Consider the following 21428-nt stretch of genomic DNA (forward strand, 5'->3'; position numbering starts at 1 on the left):
TGTATCATAGTGCCCAGACAGGTCTTAGATGGTTTACTGACAGCCTTGCACCTCAGGTTGTCTCACCCATCAAGTCTCCAACTCAAGAAGGTTGTCAGCCGCTACTTCTTCGCCCTTGACCTGGACAAGGCAATAGAGCGTGTTTCCCTTGGTTGTCATTCATGCGCTGCACTTCGCCACGCCCCGCACGCTGTTATAGAACAGTCAACTTCTGACCCTCCGGCAGCAGTGGGTGTATCTTTCGCAGCCGATATCCTGAAGCAGTCCCGCCAACTTATTTTGGTACTCCGAGAGTGCGTCACTTCCTATACTTCAACCCTCCTCGTGGTAGACGAGAAGCACGGGACCTTACGTGATGGGTTAATCCAATTATGCGTCGGCTTGCGACCCCTTGATGGACCTAACGCTGTCATTCGGTGTGATCCAGCTCCCGCCTTCAGAGCCCTTGTGAGTGACCAGCTTCTATTGCAACACAAGATTAGCCTTGAGATTGGTCGGGTGAAAAATCAGAACAAGAATCCAGTCGCTGAAAAAGCAATCCAAGAGTTGGAACACGAGCTCCTGCGGTTGCAACCGGAAGGTGGTCCTGTCTCTCCTAGGACTCTGTCCGTAGCCACTGCCAACCTGAACTCAAGAATCCGCTCCCGCGGCCTATCTGCTAGAGAAATGTGGACTCAACGAGACCAGTTTACCAACTCTCAGATTCCCCTAACAGATCAGGCGCTAATACGCGAGCCACATCTGCAAAGACTGGAAAACCATCCTCACAGTGAAACGTCGAAAGCCCCCCGTGGTGTCTTGCGTAGCTCTCCTTCAATATCTGTTGGTGACTTAGTTTACCTCTACTGTGACCGTAACAAGTCCCAAAGTCGTGACCGTTACCTCGTTGTCTCAGTTGACCGTGAGTGGTGTAATGTTCGCAAGTTCGTTGGCTCACAGCTACGAAACGTTTCGTACCGTGTGAAGAAGAATGAGTGCTATAAGGTCGCCCCCTTCAGTGTACACACGCCCAGGTACCTCAACGACGAAGCCTCCAGCGACTGCGATCCTGACGTTGTTGGTGTCGACCAGGGCTTACCCGCTGATGGTCGTGGACTTCCTATTGACGAGGAACCTCCCCCAGAAAGCCAACCGTTACCTCCGCCTGCCCCAGGGATCCCTATCGAGATATCGTCTCCACCTTCCGCTTCTGTACCACCAGAAGATGTCCCGAGTTATGGTGAGGATAGCCAACCCGGCTCGCCAGATGACGTCGAGGTTATCCCTGCCCTCTCTCCAATTGTTAGCCCTGCGGTGAACAAGCGCCCTACCCGGCAGCGGCGTCTCCCGCAGCATCTTCAAGACTATGTAGTCGAATTAAAGTAGCTCGGACGATTCTAGACATTTAGTCATTTAGCGGCTCAATTCTAGACATCCTGCAGCATCTTCAGGGCTATGTAGTCGAATTAAAGTAGCCCGGACGATTCTAGACATTTAGACATTTAGCTGGTCAATTTACTGATTAAGTTTGTTTTCTTGTCTAACTCGTAGCTCAGAGTCTGTCCTTCAGTCAGTAGTAATTTCTCTGTGTGTGTATTTCATATCAACTCGTCACCTAGACTAGAGTTTCTTTGTTTGCATGATTATTTATTTTAGAAGGAAAGAAGAAGCCACGCCAGTAGGCTGGTTGTTCAGCGGCATTTCGCTGTAATCGGCCAGCGGCGTTTATTGTGGTATAAAAGCCCGCGCATGCTGTTCCTTGGCGTCCGCCATCTTGATTGTATCTAGTTCTCGTTACGAGTAGATTTCGCTTACATTAAAGGTAAAGCTTACGGTTCATCGGGACCTAGTGTGTGTCCATTTAAACTACTGGCGCCGCCTTATATATTACGTTTATAATCTCGCTTTTAAGACATACCAAACTAAACTATGAAAATCGAAGCAATGCTTACGTAATACGACTTAGTTTTCGCAGGAAATACACAATGAATTTATGCACGGACTGCGGTATCTATTACTTTAACCCTCGGACGTACAAGCCAACTCAGACCCCCACCATCGTACAAAGGGGGGGGGGGTGGATGGAGCCCCTCCCCGGAGTTTTCGTTATTTTAAGGCGTAGAGAAATTATTTTGAACTTGGAAGAAAACCCTCAGCGTACTCTATAAGATGACATAATTTTAATTGGCTGTGACGTCATATGACATCACGTGACGTCATTAGAGCCGCCATCTTGAATCCGCCATCTTGGATTTCAACATTTTCTTAGAAAGTCAGAAAATAACAGGAGTTGATGCAAAATCAAGCCAGAATGCTTACGGAATGTAAAAATAAACACATCTTGCACTTCTGTTTTAAAAAACTGGAAAAAATTAAGAAAAATGGTAAAAATGACGATTTTTGGCAAGACCTGCTTGTATTTATGACGTTGCCACGGCAACGTCACACACCACGGACACATCGTTGATATATCAAAATTTCCGCAAAGGATGAATGAACAGCTAATGAAAGTTTCAGCATTGTAGAGTAAATCGTTTTTTCAAAATTTAGAAAAAACCTCATGGGGTGGTGGCATCCACCCCCCCCACCCCTTGTACGTCCGAGGGTTAATTAACATAGTTAATTCGAAATCAATTATTAACACATTTAATGAAGTTTCTACTCCTTTTAATGAATTAAAATACAACTATTTCATTTCAAAATATAATTGTATCGATGTTATGTGATATTTTAGTGTGATTTAATTTTGGCGGGAAAATTAGCCATAAGAGCGATCAGAGCCATTTTTGAACTAAATTCGTGGAGAAAAAATTTATTGTGCCAATCAATAAATTCTTGTTTTCGAATAAGAAGGGTATGGACTGTTATAAAATGGCTTTTAATAAAAAATAAACTATCGCACTTTTGAAAAAATTGAATTTGAAAATCCCCCAAATTCACTCTGTGGCAAGACACAAGCTACCTACCTAGTTTAGAAAATATGGTAAAAATTACAGTTGAACTGAAAAGTTGTTTCTAAGCATGCAAAACATCAACAACCAGTTAATTTACCTTGAGAAAAAGTTTTGTGCACGAAATGCAAAAGGAAGATCTGTTTCCTGTACTGAGAAATTGGCCTTTTTTATGAGGATTTTTGGCACTTTCTGTGCCAAAAACTAGGGGGGTGGTCAATCTCAAGATTGAAAAGGCAGAAAATCATTTAAATGCCACCAATCACAATCTTATCTGATAGGTTTTAAATGCTGAAAATATGAGGGAAATCGGCTGACCCCCATCTTTTGGCATTGCCTGGTTTACTCTGACAATGACACTTAAATGTTTTGTGAACAGAAATCAAGTTAAACCCAAGGAGAAATCACTGGGCAGTAAGAAAGGCCTAATAAAATGATAGAGACAAATTATAAATTAATTATTTGAAGAGTTCTATTAGATTCAGTAACCAAAAATCTCTACATTCTTTTAATACAAAGGACGTTTGACCTTGCTGTTTCAATCACTTAAAAGCTACATAATTTTTGAGCCAGCCTGTAAACATCCCACATAGAAGTACTGCTCAACAACTTCCATTTGAATGGTCACACATTTGAGTTGAGCTAGAACCATCTTGTAAAGCATAATTAACAGTACCATATGAAAGTACATGTACATGTGCTGCTCAATATTGTTTTAGATAGCCACAAATATTAGGGTTTTATGTCTAAAGACTTTTAAGTTAGAACCATCTTGTACAGCATAATAAACAGTACCATATGAAAGTACATTGCACTGCTTTTTAGCTTTCTTTGGGATAGTCACATGTACACAACATCTTTTATTAACTCACAGTAAAAAGTTACAACAGCATTACATGAATAAATTAAGGCTTGTCTTTTTTTTTTTTTTAATTGTCCATTATACTACATTGGTTTCATTCTACAGATAAATTTCTGCTGGTATAAAACATACAATGGTAGGAGATCTTAGCAAGCTCTATTGAGCTTTTCTAGGAAGATCCCCTTGTTACATTTATATACTAATTACAACCGCAGATGGATAATCATTTTAAATGTAATACTGTAGTTACACTGGTCTGTTTTAGTAATAATATGACTACATTCTGAATCTAACATAATAAAGTGTTTTGATTTTGTACACAAGCTTTTATGCTTTTCTTAAAAGAATTATATGTTTTGGATTTTTTTAGATTTTCCGGCAAATTATTCCAAATTTGTGCCCCCCTATATTTTATTGAAAATTTTTCGGTAGTTTGTCCTTTTGTAATCTATAAAAATATTTGATGCTGATCGAGTATCATGACAATGTATACTTTTATTTAATCTAAAATATTTATTAAAATATTCTGGTAAACTATTGTTTTAAAAGTAAGAGTACATAAAAAGTGCTATCAAATACATATTCAGCTCATATATATTAAGAATATCAAGAAATAAAAATAGAGGCTTAGATTCATCTCGGTAATTTGAAAAAGTCATTATTCTTACTATTTTTTTTGTATTGTGAATATTGATTTAAGCCTGGTAGGGTACGTGCTTGTCCATATAATACTACAATATGTCAAGTATGGATATATCATAGTATTATAAATTGTTTTTAAAGTTTTAACTGATAAATAATGTCTTGCCTTAGCCATAATTCCTGTCATCTTTAATATTTTGGTTGTAATTTTGTCAATATAATATTTCCACGAGAGTTCATCATCTATATATAAACCAAAACATTTTGTACACTTTACTTTTTCAATCTCCTGATCATTAATTTTAATTGAAAGAGTTTGGTTGAGTTTCTTTCCTATAGGTTTAAAAATCATAAAATGTGTTTGATTTACAAACCTGCTTACAGTAGCTTCAGCTTCTGCTAATTTATCACTCCTAGCATTTGCTACTTTACCAATGAGATAGTCTAGAAACACTGTCCAAATGTCTAGGCAAGCAAAAAATCCTTCTAACTGTGGCTGAAGAACAGAATTCTCAATTAAAATCAAATTAACCATCACTTACATACAAAGACATATTTTCTACAGTTTACTGTCCTACTTGTTTCTTTATAATTATATTAAATTTATTTTCAGAAAAAACCTCTATCCCTTCTCGGCCTACCAGTAAAACAGTACTGTCAGTAAATTTTGGAACTACTCAATTAAAAGATCTGTATTTTTGAGTACAAATTAGTAAATACACGTAGAATGGCAAATTTAATTAACATACAAATGTAGTTACACTGTAGTTACCTGTTTGAAGGTATATTTGTAGAGTAATGTTAGAAGTTCAAGCACAGGGAAGTGTGAACTGTTTTCAAATCTTCTCAGATGTATGCTCACAAAGAGCCTCAAGAACTCTGTAAACTTACTCAAGTAGCTGAAACAAAAAACACACAATAAAGGTAAAAAGGCTGCACATCAGTAAAACTGGATCAAGTGGTTCAGGTTCAAGTGTGGCTGGGGTCATAATTGTATGCTTTGTGCTGTTAGGAAAGTCATGCTCAAAGTGCCTCTTTCAACCCACAATCCTGGATAAAACTTGTTGAGACAAACATAATTTCATTTTGAGGACAATGCATGCTGCCCTCTAACATCGGGCAACAACAACAGGGGAGGGGAGTTGGATCTGACGGTCTCCGTGGCTTTGGTCATTTGGAGATTGTTGCATGTGTCTCAAATGTTTTGTTTCGGAATGCACCTACTATACCAGGGTTCTGGCAAAATGTCACAGCAGGACTTTATGCTTGGGAGAGGGGCTGGGGGGTGAGGTGGGGAAGCCAGGTATCTGTGATTGACTAGCATCCTATCCAGGGGGAGTAGCAGTCTCCTAGCCACTTCATGCAACAAGAAATGTGAAACTGTGAATTAAAGAAGCACCGGCACAAATGAGCCATCTGGCTGAGCCGCGACCTCTGAACATTAGGATGGAATACACTGTGCCATGACTAATAATATATTCAATTATATCTGGAATATTTTTGGTGAACAAAACAAGTCTTGTTTTACAGCTGTATAGAGCAGTTTTCAATTGAGTGTCGTAAAACCAAAACCAAAGTAATCACACTGACCAATCACAAAGGACACAGGCAATCCAGTGAACCAATCAAAACTCGAAGCAAATAAATGTACCAGCGCAAAGTGCGGGAAAACGTGCGCGAGTGAGTCAGGATTGGTTTTGGTTTTACTCCTGATTGGTTGAAATAATTGCACGAGGCTTTTAAACCAATCACTAAGCGTAGTTATGCAAAACCAAAGTAAACGCAATTTACTTTCGATACTCAAGTGAAAACCGCTCTAATTGAGGTTTGACCTTATGCTGAATCTACTGGAGCATTTATAATATCAGCTTTTTTCTACAGTATAAGCCTCACCTTTCGTCTTGGTCTGTAAGGAGGTTCTCTGCTGCCTGAGCACCTGTGTCCTTTGTTATTCTTTGTAACAACTGAAATGTCTGTTGAAACAACTTTAACAAGAACTCCTCAAACTCAACTGGCACACAATTCTTGGACAGCAGTTCATTGATACAGGACATTGCAGAGACACCTTAAACAAAACAATATAAAGTTTGCTAACTTTGTACGTCTAAAAGCATGCTCATGCATTTAGTCTGCAATAAAATGGTTCCACTGAATGAGTTATATTGTAATGAAAATGCTTGCACTGGAAGAAAAGTGGCGACAAGAACAAGGGACTTGATAATGGCTTAGAATTACACGCAAAGCTACATTACAACATTTGTCAGCCACATCATTGAGCTCGCTATAATAATAGAAGGCCAAAGTTGGGAAGGTCTAGAGTATTATAAGCCACCTTCTGCTCTTTAAGGTGATGAAAGAAAAAAAAAGCATTCTTTCAGCCACCCCACATGTGCTTGGCCTGTATATCATTGACCTCATACTCACCCACTCACTCATCCTCTTCGCTCCTATTAGTGAAGCATAAGGCTACAGAAGGCTACTTGGTTTTTATACACCAATTATATTAACTTATGGACTTACGGCTTCTGTATCCATACTAACCTAGCTCTGCATTACCCACAACACTGCTTCCACAACTTGTTGGCACTACATTGCAGCCAAACTCCGCAAGATAAAACACTGTCGACACAAGTGATGGCGTAATCATTGTAGAGAGCGGGATCCAGCTGAAGAGATGACCTAAACACTTGAGCACCAGAGAACTAATTTCCTCTGACTCTGAGTCTAAAGGAGGTAATGGATGTCCTAAATTTTGTCTAGATTTCATTGGTGAATTACTCAATAATCGTCCCATGAGAGTACTACTCCCTGGGTGCTGAAGTGTCTGATCTGCAGAAGATGACGATGATGAGAATAGTGAGCCTGCCGCTGATATTGAAGGGCTGGTACTTCTAGCTGGTGACATCCCATGAGTGGGAGACGGAGGTGGTGTTACTGTTGTTGCAAGTCGGCGGTGCTTTTCTAACACTCTGTCCAATAAATGTGTTAATATTGAGAGAATTCCAGGAACTTCATTAAGTAACAGTCTATGCACTTCAGTTTTTCTAGCAATACTCAAGTCCTCCCTGGGTGATGCCATTTCTTCTGATGTTGTCTGAAGCAGGACCAAGCCTAGTGTTACTGTGGAAGGTTGCTGGAGCAACTGGAAAAAATATTATAAAGAAACTGGGTTAACAACATTTATTTTTTTTCCTTGCCACTGGCAATTTTCAAACTCTTAATACAGTGAAATGTCTTGCATTCTGAGAGGGCTGAAAAAAGTATGTGCCACCCAAAATAAGGAGAAAACATTATGTGTGAGAGTTGGCATTTGAAACTTTGTTGCCAAATTATGCAATTTCCAAGCAAATACTACTGAAACCAGAAATCAGTGCTGGCACTTTTGAGTCACAAAAGTGACTGACCTACATTAGTAGCTAACAAATACAGCAAATATATGGAAGTGCAGTCTAATTTTTCCAGTGATTTCTCATCTAGTTTATATGTTTTATTTGTTGAGAGGTGCTGTGGCCTCATGGCTAGTGCCCTTGACTCCAGATTGAGCAGTCTGGGTTCAAACCCTGACTGGGGCACTGTGTTCTTGGGCAAGTCAATTTACTTTCATAGAGCATCTCTTCACCCAGGCCAAATGGGCACCAGCAAATTAAATGGTGGTAACACTGCACATCCCATCCAGGAGGGAGTAAAAATACTCCTAATTGCTTAATGCTATGGAAACCAGGATAAGCTTCAGCCTGATGGACCACTTGGCTTGTATGCAGACTTAAACAAGTTTTATTAGAGTGGTTTTCACTTGAGTGTTGAAAGTTAATTGCGTTTGCTTTGGTTTTGCATTGCTACGCTTAGTGATTGGCTTAAAAATCTCACGCCACTTTCTCAGCCAATCAGAACTAAAACCAAAACCAATTGTGACTCGCTCACGCACGTTTTCCCGCGCTTCGTGCCAGCTACATGTATTTGCTTCGAGTTTTGATTGGTTCACTGGATTGTCTGTATCCTTTGTGATTGGCCAGAGTAATTACTTTGGTTTTGGTTTTACGACACTCAATTGAAAACCACTCTATGTTAACAAAGACAAAAATATGATTAAGGTTCACAGAAGACCTACCTCAATAATATTTGAGAAAAAATTTGGGTAGAAATGTGGCCAGTCAACCCGTCCTATATCCACAATCACTTTCACAAGCTTGTTTCTGATATACGTTGGTAGCTTCTTGTGGTGCGACAAAAGATAATCATTGAGAAATTGACGGACCTCAGCCTTGTCCCCAGCTTGTGCTCCTATCCATTGTTTATTGATGAGATTCTGAAGAAAATCAAGACAAATTCAAACAAACTTTTTTTTAAGATTATTGTTTGGCAGCACAGTCATGAATCTTTTCAGGGCTGTAACCAGACCTTTACCAAAGACAAGGCAAGATCTTGCTAGGGGGTTCTTTGGGTATGCCCTCCAGAACATTAATTTTTGAAATGTAGAAGCTCTGAAACCCTTTCTTCAACATTTTTCACATAAGGTATTTCTTGAGAGAAACCAATTTTGTTCAACTTGGGATTTTTTCCCCAACAAAACTAGCCTGCGAACAGGCTTTCTGGAAAACGCTCGGCCGGCGGGGCAAAAATGGAGGGGAAAGCCTGCACGCATCTCTGAGAATCGCGAATGCCGCCCACGGGCACCCCGCCGATTGCTAAGCTTGTCAAATGTCACATTTAAACCAATCAGCGCACGCCGGAAGTCAAATTCAAAACTAATGTAAACAAATAATGGTTCACGTGAAATTTTGGCGCTCGGTTTCCCGCGAGCGTCATGTCTCAGGGAGAAACTCCAAAAAAACTCTGCACAGCCAGAAAACAAAAAGACGAGAGGCCGAATGATTTTTGCAGGTGTTGTAAGCTGTCGTTAAAAGTGCAATACGGTGACTCGTGGAAATCAATTTCGTCGGAAAATTTGTTTAAAGCCTCCAGCAAGAAGGACTTCGAAGGTGTTATCTTGTCGCAAATCCTCGAGCAAGCAGGCATCGCCGTTCACAAAAATTCCAGCTTGTCTGAAAGACTATGTAAACCGTGTGTTGCGAAGCTAAGGAAAACGTGTGAAGGACTGACGTTCATTTGTGACACGATTAATGTGATAAATCCGAAGTTTGTCACGCTGAATACCCGCAATGAACTCGAGGTTGAGGTCGAGGTCACTGATTCGCACCAGAGGTCGAAAAGAGGGCTGCCTACTTCTATCTCAATGCCAGAGAGAAGTCCAGGAGCAAAGAAACTACAGAAAGTTTCTTCCGACATACCAAGTTCTGAAGAATTAGCTCACAAACCAAGAGTCGGAACCAGTGCTCGAAAATCGCTTGGAATACAATTTCAAGCACCCGCCGTCGCGATCCACGAAAATGAGGACGCTCTCCTCAATATTGACGATCTCATCGATCCTGATGTGCAATCAACAAGAGTGAAAATTCTTATCTTGTGGCCCGGTGGAAGAACGAATGTTCGAACGCCGGATGCAAGGGAGAATATTCTGCTCGTAAAGAATATCGCCTCGAAGAATTGGCAAGCAGTCGCCAACGCCGTTCTAAAGCACGAGCAACTGAAACCGGAAATACTGAAGGCCCTTTGGCGAGTGCTGAACACTGAATTCAGACAGTACTGCTCCTCTAATTCAGTATTGAAAGGTCGTTCTCCGGAAGAACTCATTTGTTTCTCTAACAACTTAGTTGTAGAAGAGATGCTAACAAGTTGTCCCTTCTGGAGTTCCTGCATTGGTGGAGCGTGTGGATTTGATCTGAGGCAAAGTTGTGAGTTTCAGGATTCTGTTAAGAACTCTGTTGCTATTGCCACTTCCGTGACCGCTCGCGTACGAAATAAATGTATGTCTGCCTTAGCCTACCGAGTTTCAAGTATTCTGTTTCACAGTGGAGTGTCTCATCAAGACCTGATCCGACTTAACCGTCTTGGAATTTGCATGTCGCCAGATAGGATCTTGGCTCTTCAACGCAGCTTAGGCAAGGACTTTGACGCCAAAGTATTGTCTTATAAAAAAGCCCTTGAAGAACGCCCAGCTGAGACCCTCGCGCTGTTAATGGAAATTGAGGAGAAGCAGGTTCCAGCTACGGATGGCATGGAGATCGAAGTGTTGCTAAATATCAGCGAAGACAGCCTAAGAAGTTACAAGCAATTCAATCCCAAGTCGTTCTCTACTGTTACCAAAATGTTACAGGCAGAGAAAGAAGAAAGGAAGTGCAGCATTATCTCCAGTGATATCCTAAAACAAGTTATCAGCGATCACAAAAAGTTCAACTTTCAATTTTTTAAGTAAGTGTTTTATCTGTTTTGGTGCATATATATAACACTACCTTCATATAAAACCTCGATAAATTCAAATTCATTTTTTGGGTACAATTCAATGTCATCTGTATCCTTTTGCTGGCAAAATGCTGAAATTGAAATTATCAAAAATAATAATAACAATAGTAATGTTAAAAATAGTAATAATAATAAGCTTTAATTTTCATGATTTCTTGATGTTGAGCTGTGTTGCAGAATATTAAATCAAAACTGCTAAGTCATGATTTTGTATAAAAAGAAAATTTCTGGGGATAATATAAATGTTTTCAGAATTTATTGTGCTGGTGTTTAAATATTTCTAAATATATATATTTATATATATCTATCTATTTCTTTCTATCAGGCTAGTTGGTGACAACATTGACTACGAACTGCATGCACGGATACAAACTAAAGATCATGGTAATCAATCCATCCATTGGACGCACCAATATGCCATACGTGACAGTGTGATGAATCCCCTCCTCGATGCCACCAAGCCAAAGAAAAGCCTGGATGAATTGCAGTTGGTAGAGCTTCTCCCAACACCTGATGTGCAGGCCAGACTAAAACAGTCTTGGGCAATTATGGTTAGCCGAGTTGTAACCAAACACCTAAAAGAATTCCAGTTTCTACGCAGTGTGGTTGTTAACCACATACCCCACCCATTCTCTTTGGAAGCATCCAAGAAATCAGAAATAGTGAGTTAAGAAACTGTTTTGCATTAATATCAGCTGTAAAAAACTTCTAAAAGCAGCATTATTTAAGAGTCAAACTGTACATTGTGTTGTGAAAGAGATCACTTCTTATGTTTTTATGTCCATGTTTCTTCCATTATTAGTTAAATAGAGCATAACACATAATTGCATGGGGATATGAAATTTATCTTTGATGTGTTTTTCACGATTTGATCATGAGAAGAGAAATTGTATCTCCAATCAACCATGCGTTATAATTGTTTATTTAATAAACCATGAACTAATTTAACTAATATAATAAATAATAATATAATAAATGTGATTTACAAGCCTTATCCTTCAAGTTAATTCACTTGACCACTTTTATCAGTGAGCATTGTTAATATATTCTTGTTTTTGTGTTTTGTTATTTTTTCCCCCTTTTCTGTAGCGCTGTCTAGGTATGGAATTCTTCAATCCCAACGTGGCAGGCGAAATGGCACAATTGCTATTAAAGAACCAACAAAACTATGTTCCTTGTTGTGGAGAAGGGGATGCAAAGGAGATTGTAACATCTATACCTTTCCATGGAGACCAACTTTTTGAGGAGCGCGCGCAAAATGTGATTGGTACTTTCCAGGATGGTGACAATGGTGTTGACCGCCTCCAGGGCATTCATCCTGAGTTTGCCGACTGGCATGCCAAAGTGAACTTGTATGAGGTGTGTTGGACTCAGTATTTTAATCTTTAATCCCATGCATTAAAACCAAATTAGAATTCAACAATTGAAATTAAAGCTTAATGGCTTGAGTAAAACCTTAATCTTTCATTTGACCAGTATGTCTTATTTGAAATGTATGCAGAAGTATAGAAGAATCAGGATATCATACTACTTGCAGAAAAAAAAATTATTTTCAATTAATTGAAGACAGGTTGTAACTTACGAGAAAATAAATTATGTATTTCACCAAGATTTCTGGAAGTAGGTGTCTTCACTTCCTCTGATATCTATTTTAATTAACAGTATTTATCCAATTTTGCAGTTGGAGTTTGCTACATTTCATAAATCAGATTCTGGAAGTGAGCTTGGAACCACCAAAGCTAGTATGAACCGCACCCGCAAGACAAATGCATCAGCTGGTCCTAAGAAGAAATACAATGAGTACAAGGAATTCCACCAATGTGAGCTGGAAGGTCATATCTGTGCAGCCTTCTCAGAAATGTCAGAAATGGCCACAGTAGATGGTATTATCTCTTTATTTTTCTTTACACAGTATAACAGCATTGTTTATCAAATTGTTTATATTTCAATCCAGAACATAATTTATATGTTTTGGATTGAAATATAAACAATTTAATTAACAATACTGTTATGTAAAAGCTCTTTTTGTTATATAATTTGAACTAGAGACAAGGTAAATAGTTCTCTTTAACTTCCTGTTCTGTTTGTTGACACCCCAACATTGTTCAAAACTGTTAAAAGATTATCATCTATTTAATTTTTTTTTCCAGACAAACCAAACTATATTCTTCCTGATAGTTCTGTGAGTAAGACAACACAAGGAAAGTGGTTACTTGATCTTTGTGAATCATTCATTGACAAATATGTCTTCAGTTCTGGCAATATTGATTGCTTGGTTCAACAAACCCATGAGTTGGAACTTGCATCTCTTGGTCATTACAACTGCAGAGTAGAAGGATGTGATAAAGTCTTTGTTTATCACTCTGGAAGAGTTAGGTAAGCTCAACTGCTCTGAGTGTTAGATACTAGAATAGAGTGTAAGGGGACAAAAAAGGGTCTGATGGCTCAAACAATAGTTAAATAATTTTTATTGGTCTATTGGGGACAGAAAAAAGGATAATACATCCATGACTGTTCCAAAATACAAAATTGTGGCTTACATTGCTGAAATATATTTTTATGAGTGACTTCACAAGGAACAAGCTCAATATCTTTAAACATGAAGATGAATTTTATATCCCTACTTAAAGCCCCAAGATGTATCATCAGTGGTAGTCAAGTGAACCTTTTTTGGAACAATTGAAAATTAAGGTTCATTTCAAGATAGAAATAGAATTAAACTAACATGCCACATTCAAACATTATCTGCCCTTGAACTCAATACTTGAACCATATTATTTGTTTTTATTTACAGTCATGAAATCACAGCTCATCACATTAGAAATGACAGACAAGGACAACTGCGAGATGAATTTGGCTACTACTTCTGCCGAGCTAACTGTGGAAACGTTTTTAGCACAAAAGCAACTAGAAACAGGTGATAAACAGGTTCTCTCAATACGAACATGAACACAAATAAAATTTAATGGGACTCAGTAAGCCTTTGAGTCTTCTGCAGCAATACAAGTAATTTTATAATTTAAAACTTATTACAAGCTCAATATCTTTTTTTCATCTGATAGTTGCCTGCAAATAGGCTTTCCGGAGATTTTTTCAGCAGAAGGCCTGATCTAGTAAACTAAGAATACTTATAAAATTCCCTTATTGAAGGTTTTTTATTTTTAAAATTCAGCAAAAATTTGAGTACTTGCTTAAAAATGCCATCTATCAAAATCTATTGTATGTTTCAATACAATTGCATGAGCATTACAGATAAACTTTTCAGGAAAGGGTAATATGACCCAGTACACCTATAGAAATACAAATCATCTCCATGCAAGTCTGTTAATAAATCCAATATTCTACTGTTTGTTAATTAAATCCCCACAGGCATGAGAGAAAGTTCCACCCACAATTTGTTCCCACTGATGATGTAACAGAGGAAACCAATGTCCCTGAAAAGAGTGATCACTTATACAATTACCACTGTGCCAAACTCAAGTTTGGGCTGCTGTTAATGGATTTTGACGATGCTGTTCGTGAAGGAGATGGGCAACGCCTTCATGACATATACAAGTTAGCTTTACTGCTTTACAAGTCTGGGGGGCATTTTAAGTATGCCTATGCTGTTCTCCATTACCTGGTGAAAATTGCAGCTCTTTACTCTGAATTTGAAGCTTTCCAGCTCTTCTGGAATAGATTTTACAACAAGTATGGGCTGCTTGGAGGGAACATTTCTCTTGATCTCAAGAAAGAGCAGTTGCACAAGGTGCTGAAAACTGTCTGGAGGGGACTGGGACCAAATCTAAATGAAAAGAGCGCATCACGGGTAGCGGAAACACTTGAAAATCTTGAGCGGCTGCTTAACTCAATCGACAAAGATTGCAGTCTACAGGAACGCAGAGGATACCGTTCAAAGGGAGACAACACAGAGGAAGTAATGCAAGTGATGTCAGACTTGATTGAAATCAAAGCCTTCAAACACACTCCAGGCAGGGAAGGACACCCTTCATTTCCCAACTTCCCACGCAGCATTGTAAATTTAGATTACAGAGATCTTCATGCCTGGATGACAGAAAAAAAGGACTTATGGAAATCAATGTATGAAAGGGAAATGTAACTCATTGTATGGTTTTTAAAAAGAAATCCAACCTCTCATAGCTTGCACCTCCCAGTTGTACCCCATCATCTCTGGCAATTTCAGTCCCTGGGTGTTTTTTACATTGCCTACTTTTTTCTTATTAAGGTTATGTTCTGTAGATAGATGTAAATTTGTCAGGGGGGCTGTGTTTGTCAAAAATCCGGAGCATTTAGAAATATGCTATAATATTTCAAGAAGTTTTGAAACAATATTACATTACACTGTAAGGCTTATGTATCTGAACATGTCAATCTTTTTGTAAAAATATTGGTTACTTTTTCAGCTCGATCTACATGCTTGCAGAATATACATAATGTATCAGTCCTTGATAGATCACTTGAGATCTGGTTTGTCCAGATATGTAAAAAGTTTATTGTGATCTTAGTTTTCAATAATAATTGAAAGGAATAAGAAGAATGAATAACATGTAGTTGAGTTACTCAAGTCACAGCCTTCACAGAAATAACAAATGTGATATCAACACAAAGTGATGGCAAAGATGCCTTGGGAAGCCACAAATAATGTCATTATTACAGTATTTTGAAAAACAGAAACAGGCTTGTTTTTTCTACAATAGTATTATACATGTATCATGCGTAACTGGGGACTCTGGAATAAAAGGGGTGGGATGCTTGTCAGACATTTTTAAAAAGAACCCATAAAGCAGACTTCTGTGGGTGTGGCTCAAGGTGTTTTGAACTCATAAAAGAGACTTCCGATACTTAAAGCAGATTGAACATTTGTATATATATTTTCTTAGTGTACAACTCTAAACAAGACCTTGACAGCAGGTACAAATATTTTCCTGAAACATGCTACGAGACCAAAAATTTGAAATTAAAAGCTCTTAAGTGAGAGTTAGACAACAAGCATATCCCCCATTCATATCAAAGTCCCCTTATCGGCATCATACCTTTTTGTCACCAAGATACGGCTTTTGACATATTGTTCCATAAGAAAAGAAAGTTATGTCCACCTATTTCGCTCAGAAAAACTCTTCTTCGTTTTCCACTAGACTTTCATGGTCACAGTCACCAAATGAATATTCCATTGGTCTGCTTAAATTAGGGTCCATTAGCCTTCCTCCACCAAAAAGTTCTACCATTATGTCTAGGTTAGGTATGTCTTCAAATATTTCATGAAACACTTCCAATACTTTCAGAGCATGATTAATGGAAAACAGTGGAATGTGCTCCAAAACATCAATCACAGTAAATGTAGTGTGTGCTTTTGCAACAAGAGCATCCACAATGTTATTGCCATAGCCACAAGAAATGTTTTCACTTAGTAGATTCATTGTTGGAATTATTATCTGGACCACTTCTGAAAGTGCCTGCTGCAAATCAGTTTTGTCACTTGGTGAAACTGGCCGACTTAATGTTGGTTGTGGCACACTGCTGACTTTGTTGAGCTCAAACGCAGGCAATGATGCTGTGCAAGTATTACCTGAGCATGCACATTTCTTTGCACAGTGTGAACAACAATTATGTGATGGCTTGGCTGGGGAAATCCTTTTGTCAAAAGGCTTGTATGCCTCGACACGATAGCAACCATTAGTGTCTAGAAATGCTTTGACAGCATCTTCGCAAAAGTTCTTTTGTTGTCCATAATAAATAGTCAAGACATGGGCGAGTCTGTTGTCCCTTCCACCACGTCCAGATTCCTGGTGATAGTCCAGCATATTTCTCGCAGGTCCCCAGTGTATGATGTACCTCACATCAGGAAAATTAACTCCCATGCTGAGTGCTGAACTCGCAATTATAATTCTCTTCTTTCCACTGTCTTTAAATGACTCGACAACCCTTTCTTTGTATTTTTTTAATGTTAAAGAATGATAGATCCCAATGATGCAATTTTCTGATGTCTGGCTGTCCTGAGGAAAGTAGGCTTCTTTCCCCAACTTCATCAGCAGATAGTTCAACACCCCTGCAATATCCGTAAGAGTTCCATTGCAAAATACAATGCTCTTGGGGCAAGCAATTCCTTTCTCCTTGACAATGTCAACAAGCCAGTCCAAATGCTGGAACATGAGTTCTCTTTGACACTTTATTACAGAAATCCTCAGATTTTCCCTGTTGGGACTTACATAAAATTTCTCCGGCCTTTTTAACACCAGTTGTTTGCTGATGACGCTTTGTGTTTTTTCATCCGCAGTTCCTGTAATTGCAAGTATCGGCGTCCCTTAAAAGACAAAATAAAGAAATCACTTAGTCAAGGATCAACAACTGACAGTATATTAGTTTCTAGTTGCCATTTCGAGTCAAACAATACATTCGAAAGCCTCCCCAAAAACTATTAACTAACCAGCCACATAATACAATGAATTAGCATTGAAGATAAATGAATAAAAAAAATTAAATCCCCAAAACTCACCTTGTTTACAAAAGGATCGTATTTGAGACAATTTTGCGAACGCCTCACGAAAAGCAACGTTTGCATTGAGTTTTCCCTCTGATCTGTGACAATAAAAATAAGACAAGTATTAAAGCAACAAATTCGTCTTTAAATGGCCCAAAACGAAAATCTCCGGAAAGCCTGTTCGCAGGCTATATAGAAACAAAATACCTTTCTCCTGTCCACGTCTCGACAGTATGGGACTCATCGACCACAACCGCAGCCAATCTTCTATGAAACGAAGAGTTTGTTTCCTTTAAAATATCTAGGAAACGTCGTTCAAGAACAGTCTCAGCCGCACCAAAGATGAGCTGAAATTTTGCTGACCGCAATTCATCTTCAGTGACATCTGCTGCTGAAGCCGCCGAAATTCCCATGCTTTGAGCCTCCGCAATCTGGTCCTCAATTATGCTTTTAAGCGGGCACACAACCAACGCCGTTTGTTGCTCATTCCTTTCGATCGTCGCAGCAACAACGAAAAGTTGAAAAATTAAACTTTTCCCATATCCTGTTGGAAGTACCGCCAGCACATCTTCCCCTTTAAGTAATGCTTGGACCGCATTGCGTTGCTCGGGCTTTAGTTCTAAGCTAAACTTCAAATGATTAGATAAAAATTCGGTAGCTTCGCGAAGAACACATTCTCTACTTGCCGCCATTTTGGTTTTTGTCTCTACCGGAAATGAAAAACTTTGTCTACGTCACGCATAATTAAAATCTACCAATCAGCACACTGCGTCCAAAATTTGGACGTGAACACTCGATATCCTGAGAGTCGCGTGCAGGCTTTCTTTCTCGGCGCTTCGCACCTCGTCGCCGGCGCTTTGCGCCGTCCGAGCGCTTTGCGCCGTCCGAGCACTCTCAGAAAATCTCCCGAAAGCCTGTACGCAGGCTACAACAAAACATATTTTGTTTTTAAATTTAGAATTAAATCTAGACGATGCAAGTACCTCGTCTTGCCTCTTGCTAGTTAGGGCCCTGATTTTCTGATAGTGTCAATTATGTTATGTTTAAAACAGTAAGTGGGAGGTATAGTGGCCAAGTAGTTAGTCTGCTACACTCTAGATGGAGCAGTCTAGGCTTAAGCCCTGGCCCGGGTCACTGTGTTGTGTTCTTGGGCAAGACACTTTACTTTCATACAACCCTCCAAGTTAAGACCATTTTAGTCGCCATGGCGACTAAAATATTGGAGCTGGCGACTAAATTGGAGCTGAAGTCGCCAGCCTGGCGACTAAAATTGAGAAGAAGGATTGAAAGTGTAAGCTTAATTCAGTGACTAAAATTTTTCACTGGTGACCAAACTTGAGCAGTCCGTGGCCAAATGGCCACTAAGTAAAAAAATAAACTTGGAGGGTTGTCATAGTGCCTCTCTCCACCCAGGTGTATAAATAGGTACTGGTGAATTTACTGCTGGTGGTAACCCTGTGATGGACTAGCATCCCATATTTTCAATTTCTTTCATATCAAACAAGTTTACAATCAATTTGTAATGCATTTTGCTATTCCTGTCCATCACTAAGAATGGTATGATTGCTGGAGGGTGGCTTCGATGGTAACAGAGTGGTTTCCATGCTAACTACTGTTACAGTTTAATTCACAAAATGTGTGGTTCCAGAAAATGTCCGTACTCCCCTCATAGAAGGGATAGGAAATTCCTGGGGCCAAAACTTTAAGGAAATGTATGAAGCTTAATTGGAATTTTCAGGAGAATTTACGGGTCTTAGGAAAAATTCCCATTTGTAGTAGATGTACAGACAATTTATGGAACTAAACAATATCATGAATTATACTTGGGCGACACTTTCACTTATCAAATTCTGATCCTTTTTTGTACTTACCTCAAACACTGAAACTGCATACATCAGGACATACTGGTTTGAACAATTGTTCATAAAATATACACAATGGTGCCATGCCCCTGATTGCTGGCTAAAGTTCTGTAATACTTGTTCTAAGAAAAAAAATAAAATAAAATTGTGACACTAACATCATCACTGTTATGCAAAGACTCAAGTTTGATTGTTGAGGGAGGGGGAGATAGGGCCGGGGGGAGGGAAACATACTGTACTGGTGACATACCAGCCAATTCAAATGACGCTATAGTATCAATACAGTCGAAGCTCTCTTAACGGACACTCTCCTAGGCGGACAGCTCTACTAATGGCCGCCTTGTTTGAAACCCCATTTTAACTCCCATTCAAACTCTGTATTTTTACATTCTCATTAGCGGACATTCCCGTAAGCGGCCGCGGACACTTTCAGAGATCACGACTTAGATTTTTTCTTTGCTTTTAAGCTCCCATAAGTGGACACCCCAAAAAAAAACCTAATAGTATTAACAACCTCTGTATCTTGCTTTTTTATCAATCAACTTCACATCACCATTCGTCACAATGATTTTACAGTTTTTACAGTACCATATTTCAGTGTTTGTTTTGTCGTCATCCACGTCTGTCCTGTTATTGTTAGCTGGGCAAGCTCCAGTAAGCGGCCACCTATCGCCTACGCCTCTAGTGGCTGCTTACGAGAACCATTCTTGTAAGCGGCCAGCTCCAGTTACAGACACTTTTTTCGCATCCCGAGGGTGTCCGCTTACGAGAGCTTCGACTATACCAATATTGATGCTACTGCAGAAATGAGCCAGTTAATTAAACAATGACTTTGTTGTTGTAGCAGCGCCGTTTCACAGCCGGCGAGTCAAATGGTGATTTAATGCGCGTAGCTTGAAAACTTTCGGTTTAGCTCGATATTTAAATAGCCATGTTATCAGCTGAGAGCATTTGCAAGGATTGTAAAAGTGTTTTCAAAGTGAAATATACACAGTTGTTACAAAGAAAACTTCAAAAAGATTTTAAAAGAGCAGTGTTTCAAAAGGGTTTCTGAAGATTTTGCAAAGCGTTTTTAATCAGTTTTCGAAGGGTTTCCAAAGGGTTTTAAAGTGTCTTCAAAGGGCTTCCAACGGGTTTCCAAAGGGTTTCAAAGTGTTTCCAAAGGGTTTCAAACCCTCCAAAACCGGGTTTCCAAAGGGTTTCTAAGAGACCTCAACCCAACCCCCCCCCCCCCCCCAACGCTGTTAATTTACAAATAAATACCTATTTCTCTTTTCCGATGGTTGTTGGTAGAAGCATCAAAGAATTCATTCATAAGCAGCTCCAAGGCATGAAGAGATGCTGCGTCTGAAGACTGAGAGAGAAATTCAACAATCAACCACAAGATTGCAGTATGACCACACTGGGTTGGTACTTACAGCTAATTAAAATTCAGTTGTAAAGATTAAGCCTGCTGTCGAGCCAAGTGGTTCATCAGGCCAGAGCTTTTCCCAGTTTCTGTAGCATCAAGTGGCTAGGAATATTTCTACTCCTCTCTGGATGCTAGTCCATCGCAGGGTTACCCCACAGCAGTAAATTTGCTGCTACCCATTTATACACCTGGCCCCAGTTGTTTGAAAGGTGGATAACGCTATCCACCGGATAAATCGCTATCCAGTGGATAGAGTAGTATGATTTGCTAACACCTATCCACTGGATAGCGATTTATCGGGTGGATAGCGTTATCCACCTTTCGAACAACTGGGGCCTGGGTGGAGAGAAGCACCGTGAGAGTAAAGTGTCCTGCCTAACTAACTGTCACAAAGCAGTGCCCCGGCTAGGTCTCCAACCCGGACCGCTCTATCTGAAGTCTGGCGCACAAACCATTAGGACACCGCGCCTCCCACCAAAATTCAGTTGTACCTCTCTAATAATTAGCTGGCTGTCATAGCGGGGTCTGAGCCCAGGCAAGGGTCAATGTGTTGTGTGTTGAGATAACATGTAAGCTTTACTCTCAAAGTGTCTCTTTACCCAGTTGTATAAGGGTATGGGCAAATTAAATGCTGGAGGATAACCCTGTGGTAGACTACAATCTTGGACAAAACTGTTGAAACACTTAGCAAATTTCCACTTATTTAGTTAACGGAGTTCAGTTTTGCAACCCCCCTTCCCCCCATTTCAATGTTGGTAATGCTTTAGTGTATTTAAAAGAAAGCCTGTCGAGCCGCAAACCACAAGAAACAACATTGAGTAGGGGGGAAGGGGGTAAGATATTTTAACCCGCTTGCAAGTCGAGTCATTTGCGAAAAATGCGT

The 21428-nt window shown here is 39.5% G+C and overlaps 2 protein-coding genes across 2 annotated transcripts in view; both read right to left on the bottom strand.

Annotated features, from left to right (window-relative positions):
- The window catches only part of LOC144632394 (exportin-6-like), a 45302-nt gene that overhangs the window by 21964 nt on the left and 1910 nt on the right, over nt 1-21428 (bottom strand). The window contains exons 2-8 of the mRNA XM_078491033.1: nt 20398-20488; nt 19144-19256; nt 8543-8740; nt 6976-7576; nt 6328-6499; nt 5207-5333; nt 4809-4930 (exon numbers count right to left, since the gene is read on the bottom strand). Of these exons, the coding sequence (XP_078347159.1) occupies nt 4809-4930; nt 5207-5333; nt 6328-6499; nt 6976-7576; nt 8543-8740; nt 19144-19256; nt 20398-20488 (1424 nt within the window). The remainder of the gene's footprint in view (nt 1-4808; nt 4931-5206; nt 5334-6327; nt 6500-6975; nt 7577-8542; nt 8741-19143; nt 19257-20397; nt 20489-21428) is intronic.
- Nucleotides 14803-18146, bottom strand: LOC144632359 (uncharacterized). The gene is made up of 2 exons (XM_078490987.1): nt 17288-18146; nt 14803-17095 (listed from the first exon to the last, which is right to left on the bottom strand). The coding sequence occupies exon 2, from the start codon at nt 16941-16943 to the stop codon at nt 15900-15902; it is 1044 nt and encodes a 347-aa protein (XP_078347113.1). The 5' UTR covers nt 16944-17095; nt 17288-18146; the 3' UTR covers nt 14803-15899.

This window comes from Oculina patagonica, chromosome 12, assembly GCF_052425735.1.
Source record: "Oculina patagonica isolate OP01 chromosome 12, crgOcupat, whole genome shotgun sequence".
Classification (NCBI taxonomy): Eukaryota; Metazoa; Cnidaria; class Anthozoa; order Scleractinia; family Oculinidae; genus Oculina; species Oculina patagonica.